The following is a 17,647-nucleotide window of genomic DNA, read 5'->3' as shown; positions in this document are numbered from 1 at the left end:
CAACTGTCCTAAAAAACCACACTGTTTCCTTGGAGAGTTCAGATTTTAATCAGTGTGAGAAACCACAACCAACTACAGCAGTCACAGATAAAAATGAGTTGCAAGGAGGTAGCCAATGGGAACATTCATGATACCATGGCATTAAATTTTTTTAATGTTTATGGCAGCTTGGAAATGTGTATAAAAAATTAAAATACATTACTATTTGAGCCAGAAATTCCACTTCGAAAAATGAATATTGTTCAAGTCAGAAAGAATGTTTGTGGTAGCCTAATTAGAAATAACCTAAACGCTTATAATAAGGGAATAAAGAATTTATGGCACATCCAAACAACTAAGGCATTAAAGGAGGTGGTACAGATTTCCATCTACTGATGTGGAGAGAAAAAAGGCAGGTCACACAACACAGGTATACACACAACTTATGTGTATAAAATTGCGTGAGTTTGTAAATGAACTCCATGTGTATATATTAAACAAGAGAATCTGGTTACTAAATCTCACTACTGGTTATTGATAGGCGCTAGAATTGTAGATGAATTGTTTTATATTTTTTACTTTTCTGTATTCTGTGACCTTTTAAATGTGAATATATTATTTTTTAATTAGAAAAATAAAGTTTTCACTAAAATATTACATAGTAATACTAAATATATTTTCTAGATGAACCCCATTAATTTTAATACACTGATTTAATTTTAATTATGGGGAAAAATATTTACTTAGAGGCTATTTCACAATAAGTCTGTTTCACTGTCCCTCTACACATGTATTTCTAAGCTCATCAAATTCTTCTATTTCTTCTCTGACAAAGTTCAAATAGGAAAAACTGCAAGGGAAATAATTTAATATTTACTTCCCTGTACTCAAGAGCACTTCATAGCAATCCAAGTGACTGGTGGGGGCTGGTACAATCACAGTGGAAAATCGTGCCCCATTATATTCTCTACCTTCTCCAAAAGGGGCACAACCAAAAAACCCCAAATAATACAGAACCAGAAGTGAAGAGGGGGCTTCCCTGGTGGCTCAGTTGTAAAGAATCTGCCTGCCAACGAAGAAGATAAGGGTTCAATTCCTGGGTTGGCAAGATCCTCTGGAGAAGGAAATGGCAACCCACTCTAGTATTCTTGCCTGGGAAATCCCATGGACAGAGGAGCCTGGCAGGCTACAGTCCAAGGGGTCACAAAAGAGTCAGATACTACTGAGCGACTAAACAAGTGAAGAGCAGAGAATACTGTGGGTTCTCCCAAATGACAGCCGTGCTCTCTTCCCAGTCAGGTCTCAGGTGCCCAGGCCTGGGCATCCAACAACTTGGATTCCTGAGCTCCATCACTGAGTACTAGTTACCTAATCCGGTATAGCATTTACCTCTGGAAAATGATACATAACGTCTGTGATTACCTTAGGACAAGTTCTGGCACTGGAAGCTGATGAGGCACAGAAGAGTTATTAATGATGTGAACTACAAAGAAAGGCATACATTAAAGGAAAAGCTCCATCCAAAAAAGGTCCAGAAAAAGCTCACCAACATGGAGCAAAGACAGTAGAGATGCACCGTGATTAACGACCATGCCCTAAAGCAGATGCCAGTGACAGGAGTAATAAGGAGCTGGGAAGAAACTGAAAGTACACCTGAGGAAAGGTAATTTTAGGGAGAGCAGGTTACCATCAGCTCAGAGGCAGCACGGAGCTGTTCTATTGCTTCATTTGTGGATTGGGGTGCAAAGAGAACCCTGCTGATATTTCTCCCCAATTCAGGATTCTATAAAATCCCAGAGGCAAGTGGGTAAGGCAACTTACCATACAAGGGAGACTAGCCAGGCTATTTCCAGATCAGAGCAACAAGGAATAAACCTTGTCCAGAAAACTTTGTCTGGCAGGCTTCTGAGATGGCCATAGAATCTATAATCTATTCACTGTGAGAATTTCACAAAGACTGCCCTGTACACACATAATCACAACTCAGAGAACCTGACCATGTAAACTTGAGGCTAACCGGCTGGTAGCAACAAATGTTCTAGTAATCTCACTGAGAGCAGATTACAAAAGGAGGCGTGCCAAAGGAAAGAACAGTAACATGATTCTAGACAATCCTACTCACTGCAGCCCTGAAATTAAAAGACGCTCCTTGCTCCTTGGAAGAAAAGCTATGACCAACCTAGACAGCATATTAAAAAGCAGAGACATTACTTTGCTAACAAAGGTCCGTCTAGTCAAAGCTATGGTTTTTCCAGTAGTCATGTGTGGATGTGAGAGCTGGAGTACAAGGAAAGCTGAGCGCTGAAGAATTGATGCTTTTGAATTGTAGCATTGGAGAAGACTCTTGAGAGTCCCTTGGACTGCAAGGAGATCAAACCAGTCATTCCTAAAGGAAATTCTCAATATTCTTTGGAAGGATTGATGCTGAAGCTGAAACTCCAATACTTTGGCCACCTGATGAGAAGAACTGGCTCACTGGAAAAGACCCTGATGCTGGGAAAGATTGAAGGTGGAAGAAGGGGGTGACAGAGGATTAGATGGTTGGATGGCATCATCGACTCAATGGATATGAGTTTGACTAAGTTCTGGGAGTTGGTGATGGATAGGGAAGCCTGACATGCTGCAGTCCATGGGGTCACAAAGAGTTGGACATGACTGAGCGACTGAACAGAACTAACCCACTCAGGTTTTATTTTCTGAGCATAGGATAGGAGTAAATTAAATGCTGTACTGAATGCACCCAAGTCTAGACACTGTGGGCCACACGTGCACTGTATGCAGCATATAGTCAGCTTTGAAAACAAAGTATGCCAAAAAAGTAATGTTTTTTTGGCCTGTTACCTGGAAAAGCTCAAAATGTCTAACTAGAAATATTAAAAAATTATATTGGACATTGAATCCAAAGCAGTAGTCCTGCTTTTAGAGCTATGGTTCCTGTTCGTGGATGTGGGAAACTCTGTCACGGAAGATACTTAACTCTGAGGTAGACAGACGGATGACTATACAAGTATAGTTTTCATAAAGCTTTTTTCTTTACAGAAAAAATAGCACAGTATCCTGATTATAGTAATATATCCTCTTATAGGATATTAGGGGGCAACAGGATGAGATGGTTGGATAGCATCATTGACTCAATGGACATGAGTTTGAGCAAGCTCTGGGAGATAGTGAAGGACAGGGAAGCCTGACGTGCGGCAATCCATGGGGTCACAAACAGTCAGACACAACTAAGTGACTGAACAATAACAAGAATATTTGGAAGACATGAAGAAGTATGAAGAATATAAAAATCCTCTGTTGTTCCACTCTCCAGAGAAGACCACTTTTTACATTTTTGGTAGATTTCCTTTCACTTGGGTGTACATGTATCTATATTTAAATCAATTTGTGATCACACTGTGTATGTGGCTTGGGAGACAGCTTTCAAAACTTACTATACTTTAAACAATACCCTAGACCACTAAATATTCTTCCACAACACCATTATCAATGTTTGTGGTACTGATGCTCTATAATTTATTGAATAATTTTCCTGTTAGGTTATTTAAGTTATGTTTAAAGTTTTGCTACTATAAATCATAATACTGTGATGATTATACATACTTGTATATTTTGCCCATATCTCTGATTATTTCCTTAGGATACATGTCTGGTATAACCATTGGAACTTAATTTTTGAGGCACCTCATTCACACTGATAGAGTGATTTTCAAAAAGGCTGTGCCAATGAATATTCTACTAGCACCTGAATTTTCCTATATTTTCATCAGCACTGAACATTAGTCACAGATATGTTCAACAAAAAGTTACTTGTTATACTGAACTTCTATTTTCAAAATAAAATATAATGAGTCTGAATTATGAGCTAAGTGATTTCAAAAAAAATTTTTAAATATCCAGAAACCATAAGTTGTGTGTAATGGAAGGTAAGGTGTTACAATAGTCATTTTTTTTTTAAAGTGATCATTTTCTGGGGATTAAGGGGCATTTGTGCGTGTGTGCTCAGATGCTCAGCCGTGTCTGACTCTTGGCAACCCCATGGATTGTAGCCTGCCAGGCTCCTCTGTCCATGGGATTCTCTGAAAATAGTAGAGTGGGCTGCCATTTCCTCCTCCAGGGGATCTTCCCCATCCAAGGATGGAACTCGAGTCTGTTAGGTCTCCTGCACTGACAGGTGGACTTTTTACCACTAGTGCCATATGGGCGTTGAGGTCACCTCAAGTGTATTAGATGGCTACCATAAATATTATACACAGTAATATGAGGCCTTCCTAATGGTACAAAACAAAAGTTTTCCCCTAAAGAACTTTCTGTATAATTTTATAAAAGTATGAATCACATAGGCTAAAATAAATCATCAGAGGATGATTTCAAGTGTATTCAATCAAGTGATGGAGACAGAACCCAACGATTCAGGAGATGAAGGATACTGGACATGTTAAAAAAGGTTCAGGGATGAAGGGAGTCAGGGGTCCTTTCTGGTTTCTAATTTAATGTCAGTGAGAAGAATTTAAAGCAGAAATAGTATTAACAACAAGAATAATCACTTTTTCGGTGAAGTACAGAATCACAGCCTGGTTGAAATAGGCAAGTATTGAGAAGGAGTTTGAAAAAAACATTTGATAAGTAAAATTATCCAAAAGAAGGGCATGGGAATAGTTGGCTAAAGAATAAGGATTCAACAGAGTTATTGTTTCTGACGATCCATAATCATGAACATTACTGCTACCACAAATAGCTTTCCACGTCACTTTGCACATTCATTTGAGAAACATTTAAAATTTAGCACATACAGGTGCCACCTGCCCACCAGGTCAGTCTCAGCAGTGTATTATTTTTATTGTTTGACAGCATCTGTACAATCATATAAATATTTTCACATACTTTATAAAAATGGATGGAAAGAGAAAAAAGAAAAACAAGTGGATAAAATGCTAATTTAACTGATGGCAATTGCCAAGTATGCCCCAAATGGCCTGCTTTTGGCCACATTTGGGTGCTCCCTGAACATAAGCTGGCCAATGCCATGTTCCACTGTGTATAAAATGGATGGAAATATGTCACCAGAGACTGGGAAGAAGACGTCCCTTATTATGTGCAGGTCTATTGCTGGACTTACACGCACTGAATTCTGGTATAGGAGAGTTGCATGTAGGTTGGATCCAGGCTGCCCGAACGAGTCCTAGCTCCACCACTTACTACATCTGTCAGTCTGTAAAATGGGAATGATAGTACCTAGGCTCGATGGGTTTTTGTACAGATTAAATGAGGTAATACATATAAACATTACTTAGAGCAAACAGGTCCTGGCAAAAAGTAGCTGTTCAATGAAAAGACAGCATCTCTTCCTACACCACTGTCGCCATCACTTTTTCAAGAATATTCTACATTCAATATAAAGACTGTCTGAAACAGACTCTTGTACAAGAATGAAAAGTTTATTTTCACGAAGAATTACTTGGCAATTTTATAAAGGATGAATCAGTGTAATAGGAAGAGAAATGGCTTGGAGAAAAGCTGAAAGTAGGTGTGGGAATCTGGATGTGACACAGTTAGATCCTGGTAGTTGTGGAAATGAAAAGGGAAGACAAAATTAAGTCTCTGTAGTGGAAAAGAGCACCTCTCTCTCTTTTATGCCCTAACACATATAGTACTATTTGTTTAATCATAATAGAAAACTATGATAGCTGGATGCCTTCAATCCAGTTTATATAATTTCATACATACACACACACACAAATGCAGAAAAGATGATTTATATATAGCTAAGTGATACTTTGGATATCATTAACATATGTTTACTTATGAAAATAACTGAAGCCTTGATTTTTCATCAACTTCAGTTAAAGCGGTTTCATTTAAGAATCTTTGAGCTTCACATGGTTTATAATTTTCTTAGTAGAAAATACATGTTCAGCATAAAAAATATAAGGGAAGGTTCACACATAAATATGCAAAAATAGAAAGTCTTCTCACAAACTTGCATGTTACTGGTATTCAATGTTAGGAGTAATGATTGTTTTACTTTTCTGTTAATTGGGAGAAACTCTTATTTAAGTCTTATTCAAGAGGGCTATTAAAATTCACATATTATATGATGATTTAATATATACTTATTTTATTAAAGCATGGAAATAAACACACACACTAATGAACTTATTCACTATTAAAACACTTCAGATTTTACTGTTAAAAAATAACATTATACACAATCAGAAAAGAAGAAATATACTATTTCATCACTAACCCTAACATTTTGTCCCTGGTAGAGCATGTAGTTTTATTAGTATTTCTTCTCAAAGAAGTGAAAAGTTACTGGAAAGAAAATTTGGAGAGACTAAAAATCTTTCAGCTCTGGTATCTGGGTCTCTGCAAATGCTGTCTCCTCCCCATTCCCCACCCCTAACGTCCCTTGCCTCCAGTTTATAATCAGATTAACTCTTGCACATCCTTTAGGTCTTAGTTCAAACATTACTTACTTCAACTGGAAAATTTCCCTGGACCTTCCTAATAAAACATGCTTGGCTCTATACCATAGCACTCATGCATGGATGCTCAGGCATATCTGACTCTTTGTGACCCTATGGACTGTAGCCTTTCAGTCTCCTCTGCCTATGGAATTTTCCTGGCAAGAATACTGGAGTGGGTTGCCATTTCCTCATCCAGGGGATCTTCCCAGTCCAGGAATCAAACCCGCATCTCCTGTGTTGGCAGGCAGACTCTTTAGCGCTGAGCCACCTGGGAAGCCATTTTATCAATACTTGTTGAAGCACCCCACCTCCTGCTTGTCAATAAGCTCAGAAAATACAGAGGAGCAGGCTTGGGCACTGTGCTATACCTCAGGACCTAGCATAGCGCGGAGCATAAATTACAGGTGGGATACTTGAGTGTGTGCTGAATGAAGGGCCAAGGGTCTGATCTTATGATTAAAATTATGCGTGATTTTCTAAACATTTATTTTCGTTGGGGGTTCTAATGGTCCCTAAGGTTTTTTCTTCCCCAGGAAAAATAAAGTACAGATAAAAAATTATATATATAATTTTCTGGATCATCTTCCCAGGTTTAGAAGCCCTGCACTAGACTGTAGTTGAGTTGATGCTATGAAGTTTCTTGGTCAACAGCCATTTGGCTTCCCCTGCCAAAATGCCCACTGGGTCATGCACTTGTTTCATTAAAACATATGCAGCTCCCAGGCAGAATGGGGTTTTACTCTTGTGCAATGATATAAATGAGTAAAAGTACATTAGTAAATGTCAATGGAGTTATCTCAGAACCAGACACTTTCAGTAGTCACCAAAAAACAAACACTTTCTATTTCATCTTCAGGGGATTATTTTCCTTCCTTATTATAATCAGCAGATTATTCCCTACTATATGGGAAAGTCTGATCTGAAATCTACACCCATACTGTCCCTTGGGAAGTATGGTCACTAGGGATTAGAATTCCATGTCCAGTTCCTACAAAACGTGATTGTCCTTTTGCAACTAAGTAGTTCATACTTGTTTTACAGCAGCCTCTGACATCATTGTTTCATCTTTTTTCCTTGACTGTGAATTCACTCAGGGCAAGGGCCATTATTTCTTAGTCTTTAGAATTGGATTTTGCATCAAGGGATGCTCAGTAAATATTTCTGATCAACTGACAGACCAAACACATGTAGTACAGTAGTACAGGATCCTTACATGTAGTACAGTATCGTTACTACAGTCACAGATGTTACATACAAGCTAACTCCTTATACATTACTGTGTAAGTGCCAGACACTCTAAACGAACACTAAAGCAAATTGTGACTACCAGGGGAAAACTGGACACTAATGCAGTAACAGTGTGTCTGAAGTTGGTCATCACACACAGTCTGTAACTTGAAAATCAAAGGCTTGACCAGAGGTTCTCTTCTTAATGTGTCTGCTGCTGTATCATTTCTTCGTCGTCTGCCTCTTACTATCTGTATTTGAAAAAGGTATTTTCTAAGTCAAAAACTAATTCAAATCTTAAGAGTTACCTTTGTAACCAAATGGTCTATTTTACTGTACTAAACTGATCTATTTCACTTCTCAATGTCGGATTCCTCTTCTTTAAAAGAAAGTTAATGGGAAAACAAGTATTTCTTGATAACCGACTTTTGTTTTTAACCAATTATTTTCCTGTTTGCAAAGGCCCAAGAAAGGGCAATGCTGAAATGTGAATTTAAGCTATTAACCACCTTTAGTCTGTCTGGCAAACAACTAGCTTAGACTATTCCAAAAGGTTACAAAAACAGAAACAAAACTAGAAATACATACTAAAAAGGCAAGAGACCTAACAATGGGGCTTACAACTGTTGAAGCTCAAACCACTGTCTCATGAATAACTATTACACAAATAACTAACATTTATAGGGCACAGAGGATGAGATGGCTGGATGGCATCACTGACTCGATGGACACGAGTTTGAGTAAACTCAGGGAGTTGGTGATAGACAGGGAGGCCTGGCATGCTGCGATTCATGGGGTCACAGAGTCGGACACGACTGAGCAACTGAACTGAACTTACATTAAACATCTTAGTTAATGCTCCTAACTTACTATCGTGGCTACCACTCCTAACAACTTACTATAGTCCAGCCCAGCATCTCACTGTGTGCTGTTGACATGTCCCTTCCAGTTCCCCCCATAACAATATCTGCCTGTGATTCTACAGTTAGCATACAAGGTGGAGCCAAGTCCAAGCGTCACTTCCTGGAGGAAGCCTTTCTTGAACCTTCTTCTTGCAATCAATGATTTGGACATTTGTTCCAGGTTTTTACAAAACTGTACTAAAAGAAATGAGAGATAGCTGATCTCCTTGACTACCAGTAAGTACTGAACTAATGAAGTGAGTTTTTATTCCCATGTATTTAAGAGTTAAGGTGGGCTGAAACTCTGGGTCTGGTCTACACTGTGGGCAGCAGAGTGAAGACAAGAGCTGTTTTCAGAAAACAAAAGTTGGAAACCTCAAAGCTTCTACTAATGAGGCCACAATGAGATTATCGTCTTAAGAAGATACAGGACGTTTTTGCCCATTTTCTTTCATGGGAGTCGGGGGCCCCAGCGCAGAATTTGCACAGTCAGATGTCCTTCCTTCTGTCTACAAATCAACTGGGGAGTGTTCTGTGCACACTCTCTGTGTCTGGGCACCAAGTGCTCCATTTTTGTTAACACAGTAAGGTTCCTGTTATCACCTTTCCAGCAATCACCACTTACAGGTTAATAGCTAAATTACATTTAACAACTGTCTCTAGCATTACTATTCAGGCAGACATTTCTTGGGTTTAAGTCACTGTTTAGACATCCAGAGTTAGCCAGTAGAATAAAATCCCTGTCTTTTATTTACCTGCCTTCCTAGATCACTAAACCTATGGATGTTTTCTTGGGCCTGGACTTTCTTTTATTACTTCTAGTACTAATAATTTGAAATTGTTGCTTCTTTTACCCAGTTGAAGGCAGAATTCCAAAATTCATTTGCCAGCCTCTCTCTATTTTCCTCCACCCCTTCTCCAGCTGATTCTAAGGTGCTGGAAACTTTCTATTTGTCTGTTTCCTCTAACCCAAGGATGTGTCACTTGAGCTTAGGTTGCAGCCCTCATGTTTCCATTACAGATTTCTCTATAGAGAATTCAAACAGCACCACTACAAATGCTTACGTGACACAAGCAGCTCACTTTTGCTTACTCACAGGAATCTTGCTCAAAAAACAAATAGGTATGCAAACGATTGTTACTATTGTTCAGCCACTAAGTAGAGTCTGACTCTTCCTGATCCCCACAAGACTGTACCCCACCAGGCTCCTTTGTCCATGGGGTTTCCCAGGCAAGGATACAGGAGTGGGTTGCCATTTCCTTCTCCAAGGGATCTTCCTGACCCAGAGATTGAACCTGTGTCTCTTGCATTGGCAGGCAGATTCTTTACCACTGAGCCACCTGGGAAGCCCATTCAAATGATTAAGTTTGCTCAAAATTAAAGACAATGACACACTAAATTTTATAATTAAGGGAATATATGATATTGTGTGACTTTCAAAATAAATATTTTTAAAAACAAAATATGCAGACTGAGGCATCCGCTGAAAAGACTTCTTGGTAGCATTCTCAAAATGTACTTTTATTCCCTAAAGATTTTTAAAGCTCGAGAGGCTGTTCTAAACAGTACTGGCATTGTATGTGCCTCCAGTTGATGTCTCCTGACCGCCATGCAGCACATTCTGAAACTCAGAGCCAAAGGAAGCTGTCCAACAGACAAACGAATTGTTAAAGGGTGAAAAGGGCCTTAGAAACTACTTAAACATTGCCCTTAAAGACACACCCAAATGACTGCTTTGTGCTTCGATGTTAACCCTCCCTAAAAGTGGCTAACTGGGAAAATAAAATCCTTTTCAGACACAAAGAGTGAAATCTGAGTCATGATAAGATTGCAATGCTTGGTCAAGGGCAAGAAATCACTTTTTCTAACCCAACTGCTAGGTGCAATTCACCTTGTGCCCTCTGCCCTGCAGTATGCCTAAACACTGGGCAGATTTTATGTAAAATTTATTCTCATATGTGAGCATTTCTTTCTTCATTATTTTAACGGTAGAGAACAAACCCTAGCTAAGAGGCCAGTGCACAAAAGTACAAAACAATTTGATTCAAATTAATTTTCTTCCTTATGGTATTAAGTTCACAAAATTTAGGGATAGAAGATAAAAGCCTCTCAGAATTTAGAAAAGGTTCTGGGAGAAAGTCACAAGTCAAGAGACTACAAAGGTCTCAAAGGGACTGACAGTGGAGATTTCACATGGGTCAACAGTTACCACAAACAACTTATAAAAAGCAATCCGAATAGGTTCCATGGGTAGGAATTACCTTATCAATCATGCTTAACCTTTTAAGGTATTATGCTTTTTTGAGACCATATTCATTAAATAAGCACTGAATGTAAAACTGCTTTCTCATCTAATCTTACAATCTATGTTATTTTAAAGAAAGAATGTTTGACCGTGTATTTTCTAGATACCACAGCCTGTTTAACATTATATCCTGATGATAGGATACCCTTCGTGAGTGCTTCAACTATACCACGTACACTCCTATAATTAATTAGTCATGCAATTTTACCTTACTCTATTAAAAATAACTATAATTTCTATAATATGTTAGCATCTAATCAGAATTAATAGCTTTTCCATTGGTTGATTAGGGTCAGATGTGATAAGTGATCTCAAATGTTCTTTAGAGTCTTCAAGACAAAGAACTCTAAGCAAGCACCAGCATCTTTTGAAAGGATACCTCAGAGGGCAGGGAAAAAATATTTTCCCCCAGTAAAGTAGAGAAGGGGAGCTGGTGGTAGGTTTAAGGATGAAAGGTTTTCAGGGCCATTAGCTAGTTTAGAGTATGGGTTCCTCCTGCTTCTCCCTGACCCTCCCAGCCTGATTAACAATGAGGATGCTGGTGAGATACTGGAGGACGGGTTCTGACCATACCTTCATGGGTAGGCTCTGGGTCAGGTGTAAGTGAGATGTCATCCAGCTCTCGCAGGCAGAGCCATTCTCCATCCATAGACACTCGGAATTTGCAAAGGTAGATGGTCTCCATGGCAGCCTGTGTGATCTTGTCAGTGGTGGGGGTTGGCATGTCGGTTGGAGGCGTCAGAGCAGACATGATGACTCAGCTGGGACCACAATACACACACACACACACACACACACACACCAAAAAAATAAATAAATAAAAACCCTCCTCAACAAAAACCCCCAAATCCGAAGCTCTGCAACAAAGCTCTCAAGAAAAGGGGCAGGTGAGGGTTTTAAAAAAAAAAAGACAGAAAAATACCTATCCTTTAAGCACCAAGTGTTCAAGATAAATAATTCTATGCTATGTTTTCTCAGAGGCAGTTCCTACCACATAGCAAAATAAGATGATGCTTATCTTCTTCCAGGTTCTCTCCTGTTATCTTCCCTTCCCTACCCCCTTCTTTTTCAGCTGAGGCAGAGGCTTGAAATCCTGCACAGTCGATGCTACCTTAGTTGGCTTTTAAAAAAAACTGGCCTCTGTATGAGTAAGTGAAAAATCCTCCTTCTTTTTACAGAAAAAAAAAAAAATACAAAGGAAAAAAATGAACAAAAAATAAACCAATATTTTCTGTTTAGCTTTAAAAAAAAAATCCTGAATTGCAGAAATCACTTCCAGGATCTGCTCAGAGGAGCCGGGATGCTGAGTTCTAATAGGATTGGTTGTGCGCAGTAAAGCAGGGTGTTGACCAAAATGGCTGACTAATGAACTGAACTGAAAATTCAAGCTCATGTGACCAGCTGCTCTGAACGTAGGGCGAGCAATTCCCAGGATGCTTTATAGATGCTGCTGATGCAGGGAGAGCAATTAGGCTGCCTGCTCTCATCGTGCACAACCCACTTCCAGACTGTGCTAGTCAAACTGTGATCAGACATAACACAATGCACGTATTCTCATCAATTTCCCTTGCTGTAGGATAAAAGGGCTGGGTAACAGGAGGACAATTAATACTGGGTAAAACGCTGCACAGCAAAAATGGTAAAAGAGGTAGTTAGATTAATTTAACAAACACATAATTCACTTCTTTTATCCTTACATACTTAGCTATCAAAATTCTTTGCTCTGCTAAAGGTGGTGTTTTAAAAAAATCTAAAGCAGATTTTTTATTTAAACATACTTTCAGGCATTCATAATTTTCTTCTCCAAAGTACAAAGACTTAATTTTTCAGACTGGACAGAAGTGCAAGAAAAACAAACAAACAAAAAAAAACCCTAGAAGTTAAATCCTTCCTGATTTATGGCAGTCCCTCCTTCACTTCTGACACAGCTGTATTCACCAAGTTTCTACATTAGACTGTTTCTAATAAGAGGATAAAACTATGCTATATCTTAAAATTTCTCCCACCCTGGAACATCCTCAGTGCACATTATCATATTCTCTCTATTTTGCACATTTTATTTTTCTATCTTTTGGCCACACCACAAGGCTTGTAGGGTCTTAGTTCGCTGACCAGGCATTGATCCTGAGCTCCCTGCACTGGGAATGTGGAGTTCTAACCACTGGACCACTAGGGAAGTCCTATCATATTATCTTAAACCAATCAACCAGTTTGTGCATCTATATATCTATATTATCTAATGAGGCCTTTATGCCTTGGAAGTGAAAACTTAGGTACTTGCTTTCTGAGCTACAAAAATAACAAAGAGATAAGGGATGACAGAGATTTTCTTTGAAAATGCTTTGGATGGTTGAAAACAATTTTTTTTTTCTTTTGCTGGAGGGTCTGGTTTTAAGAAGGAACATAAAACTTCAAGAAATATGTCCCAAGATGATTTATTCTGTTCTAGGATTTCTTATGAGAGGGATATCTAACAGCTGAAAGAAAAATTTCTTCTTGAGTTTATTAAAACATCATGTTACATATATATAAAAAACTGAATCACTTTGCTGTATATCTGAACGTAACACAACATTACAATTCAACTATATTTCAACAACAACAAAAATTCTTTAAAAAGTAAATGAAAAGGAAAGCCGTACTGGAATAAAGTGTTTACAGCAAATACAAAAAAATTTGTAAATGCCTCCACTCTAATTTGAGATTGAGCTCAAAGGAAAAAATACTAAGAACCAGATTCTGTAGGTAAACAGGCATTTTTACACTGTTAGAGGGAAGGCAAAGTGGCAAAATGTAAGAATGCATATACGAATATACTTATTTATAATCAGGAAGAAAATCAGCAAGTTATAAGGAAAACAAAATATTCCAGGTAGGTTTATTCCTTTCTGTTTAAATCTCTTCCAACATTACCTCTACATCTGGACCAGACCTGTTCCTTCATTCATTCAGTAAATATTCACTAAGAGTACTCCACATGGCAGGCACTCGGCATGGAACAGTAAGATCAGAACACTTTTTCTTTTTTTTTTTAAGATCACTTTCTCAAGGAAGCAAACTGCAGCCATGAAATTAAGAGACCCTTGCTCCTAGGAAAGGAACGCTATGACAAATCTGTGAGAGTGAAAGTCGCATCCAACTCTGTAGAGTCCATGGAATCCTCCAGGCCAGAATACTGGAGTGGGTAGCTTTTCCCTTCTCCAGGGGATCTTCCCAGAACAGAGATCGAACCCAGGTCTCCCGCATTACAGGCGGATACTTTACCAGCTGAGCCACAAGTGACAAACCTAGATAGCTTTTTAAAAAGCAAAGACATCACTTTGCTGACAAAAGTCCAGATAGTCAAAGCTATGGTTTTTTCCAGGAGTCATGTATATCACATCTGTAGATGTGAGAGTTGAACCATAAAGGAGGCCGAGCACCAACAATCTGCGGTGCTGGAAGACTCTTAAGAGTCCCTTGGATTGTAAGGATATCAAACCAGTCAATCCAAAAGGAAATCAACCCTGAATATTCATTGGAAGGACTGATGTTGAAGCTGAAGCTCCAATACTTTGGCTACCTGATGCAAAGAGCCAACTCGTTGGGCAAGATCCTGATTCTGGGCAAGACTGAAGGCAAATGAAAAGGGGGCGGCCAAGGATGAAATGGTTAGATAGCATTACTGACTCAATGGACATGAATTTCAGCAAACTCCAGGAGACAGTGGAGGACAGTGGAGCCTGGCATGCTGCAGTCCATGGGGTCTCAAAGAACTGGACACAATTTAGAGACTAAACTTAATTTCCAAATACGGAATATAAGCTTTCATTTAACACATTCACATTTGATTATAGCACAATTCCTTTCTAGCCAGACAATTTTCCATCTTTATATATTAAAACATAAGGGAGATACTTTATACTTTGAATTTTAAGCCATGCAACACTTTAAAACATAGTTAAGGAGTCATTAAAATCTTCAATCTAATCCCAAAGAAAGGCAATGCCAAAGAATTGCACTCATCTCACACGCGAGTAAAGTAATGCTCAAAATTCTCCAAGCCAGGCTTCAGCAATATATGAACTGCGAACTTCCAGATGTTCAAGCTGGTTTTAGAAAAGGCAGAGGGACCAGAGATCAAATTGCCAGAAAAAACATCTATTTCTGCTTTATTGACTATGTCAAAGCCTTTGACTGTATGGATCACAATAAATTGTGGAAAATTCTGAAAGAGTTGGGAATACCAGACCACCTGACTTGCCTCTTGAGAAATCTGTATGCAGGTCAGGAGGCAAGGGTTAGACATGGAACAACAGACTGGTTCCAAATAGGAAGAAGAGTACAACAAGGCTGTATATTGTCACCTTGCTTATTTAACTTATATGCAGAGTACATCATGAGAAACACTGGGCTGGATGAAGCACAAACTGGAATCAAGATTGCCAGGAGAAATATCAATAACCTCAGATATGCAGATGACACCACCCTTATGGCAGAAAAGTGAAGAGGAACTAAAACGCCTCTTGATGAAAGTGAAAGAGGAGAGTGAAAACGTTGGCTTAAAGCTCAACATTCAGAAAACAGATCATGCATGGCATCTGGTCCCATCACTTCATGGGAAATAGATGGGGAAACAGTGGAAACAGTGTCAGACTTTATTTTGGGGGGCTCCAAAATCACTGCATATGGTGACTGCAGCCATGAAATTAAAAGACGCTTACTCCTTGGAAGGAAAGTTATGGATAAAAAAAAGAATGCGCTTACTCCTTGGAAGGAAAGTTATGACCAACCTAGACAGCATATTAAAAAGCAGAGACATTACTTTGTCAACAAAGGTCCATCTAGTCAAGGCTATGGTTTTTCCAGTAGTCATGTATGGATGAGAATTGGACTATAAAGAAAGATGAGCACAGAAGAATTGATGCTTTTTTGAACTGTGGTGTTGGAGAAGATTCTTGAGAGTCCCTTGGACTGCAAGATCCAACCAGTCCATCCTAAAGGAGATCAGTCCTGGGTGTTCGTTGGAAGGACTGATGTTGAAGCTGAAACTCCAACAATTTGGCCACCTGATGTGAAGAGCTGACTCATTTGAAAAGACCCTGATGATGGGAAAGATTGGGGCAGGAGGAGAAGGGGACTACAGAGGATGAGATGGCTGGATGGCATCACCGACTTGATGGAAGTGAGTTTGAGTGAACTCTGGGAGTTGGTGATGGAAAGGGAGGCCTGGCGTGCTGTGATTCATGGGGTCGCAAAGAGTCGGACACGACTGAGTGACTGAAGTGAACAGAAAATCTTCAAAGATACACTAAATAGTTCCTGGAACCACAATATCAAACAGCCCTGGCTATCTGTACATATGATATCAAGATTCTAGGTCACTGATACATTCTTAAAACATAGGACAGGAACAGGAACGTCGCTCAGTGGTGTCCGACTGAATATATAAATTAATCTGAATGCTCTGGGATCGCCTGTGTTGGGCTTCCCAGGTGGTACCAGCAGGTAAAAAAAAAAACACCTGCCAATGCAGGAGACCTAAGAGACATGGCTTCAATCCCTGGGTGGGGAAGATTCCCTGGAGGAGGAAGTGGCAACCCACTCCAGGGTTCTTGCCTGGAGAGTCCCATGGACAGAGGAGCCTACGGTCCACAGGGTCGCAGAAAGTCAGACATGACTGAGTGACTAAGCACAGTACACCAACATATGAATCCAGCAGGTCACAAACAGTGATGGACAATCTTCCCATCAACCAAACAATAAAGCATTTATTTAACCCTGAACAGGAGATTTGGCCTGATTACAACATAGCGGCACAAAAAGAACATCTATGTCAACAAGCAGAGTACCTTGGTTAACATTCCTTCCAAGGTCCTTCTCTTTAGGTGGAGGATATAGGGAGCAAAGTCCAAAGCAACTAAAACTTTGGCCCAGGAGAGAAAAATCTGTACACACTGGTTACCCTTGAGTTTCCCATATCTACCAGTCTGAGGAGGTGTTAACACTTATTTCAGAAATAAGAACTGTGGATGGGCAGGAAAACCTGTACTTCTATGAAGTTACACCTGTTTGCAGGTAAACACTCTTGAGCCTTCAACATGACAGTTGCTCATTGTTCATAAGCAATACATTTACTATGAAAACCAGCACAATTTATAGAGAACTATGCTCAGTCGCTCAGTTGTGTCAAACCCTTTGTGACCCCACGGACTGTAGCCTGCCAGGCCAGGCTCCCCTGTCCATGGGATTCTCCAGGTAAGAATACTGGAGTGGGCTGCCATTTCCTTCTCCAATAAATAAAAGTAATTTAAATTATTGCTTAGTCATGTTTTCACATTTGGGTCTTTACTAAGTAAACATATTAGCTTAGAACATAAAGGCAATATTAAGTCATTGGCAAGACACACAAACTTTGAACTTTTTTCTCATAAACATACTACTTATGAACTGTATTCGACTATTTTCTCATGTGAGTGCACTTGTGAATAACAGCATATATTTGTAAAATAGTTGTGAGGGGCTGGGGTACAGTCTGTGGCCGTAAAACAGAATTAACAAGACTATGTAAAGTTTAAATTCAAAATAATGATCTGAATAATACCTATGTTCTAGCTGTTTACACAGCTCGAATTTTCCACATTATGATTGAAAGCAAATGAGATTCATATTTCAAAGTTAGTAGTTACATTCCTTTAAAGTATATTTACTCAGCTCCTAGGACAAAGACTGATTTGTCATGCTCAGTGTCCCTGTTATATAATGTGGAAAAATTATTACTACT

General features: G+C 39.2%; 1 protein-coding gene across 7 annotated transcripts in view; it reads right to left on the bottom strand.

Moving 5' to 3' along the window:
* RUFY3 (RUN and FYVE domain containing 3) overlaps positions 1–17,647 on the bottom strand; it is a 93,799-nt gene that overhangs the window by 60,845 nt on the left and 15,307 nt on the right. Inside the window, exons 1-2 of one of the 7 annotated variants that reach the window (XM_018049542.1) lie at positions 11,807–12,260; positions 11,458–11,645 (exon numbers count right to left, since the gene is read on the bottom strand). The exons of 2 other annotated variants lie outside the window; for them this stretch is intronic. In XM_018049542.1, coding sequence (XP_017905031.1) covers positions 11,458–11,635 — 178 coding nt within the window. In that variant the 5' untranslated portion in view covers positions 11,636–11,645; positions 11,807–12,260. Of the gene's footprint in view, positions 1–11,457; positions 12,265–17,647 lie in introns of those variants that run through there. 4 more of the 7 variants (XM_018049543.1, XM_018049546.1, XM_018049547.1 and 1 more) reach the window with 4 other exon arrangements.

Source organism: Capra hircus, chromosome 6, assembly GCF_001704415.2.
Source record: "Capra hircus breed San Clemente chromosome 6, ASM170441v1, whole genome shotgun sequence".
In the NCBI taxonomy this organism is placed as follows: domain Eukaryota; kingdom Metazoa; phylum Chordata; class Mammalia; order Artiodactyla; family Bovidae; genus Capra; species Capra hircus.
Note: the sequence above shows the minus strand (reverse complement) of the source record. Positions and strands in the feature narration are given on the sequence as shown.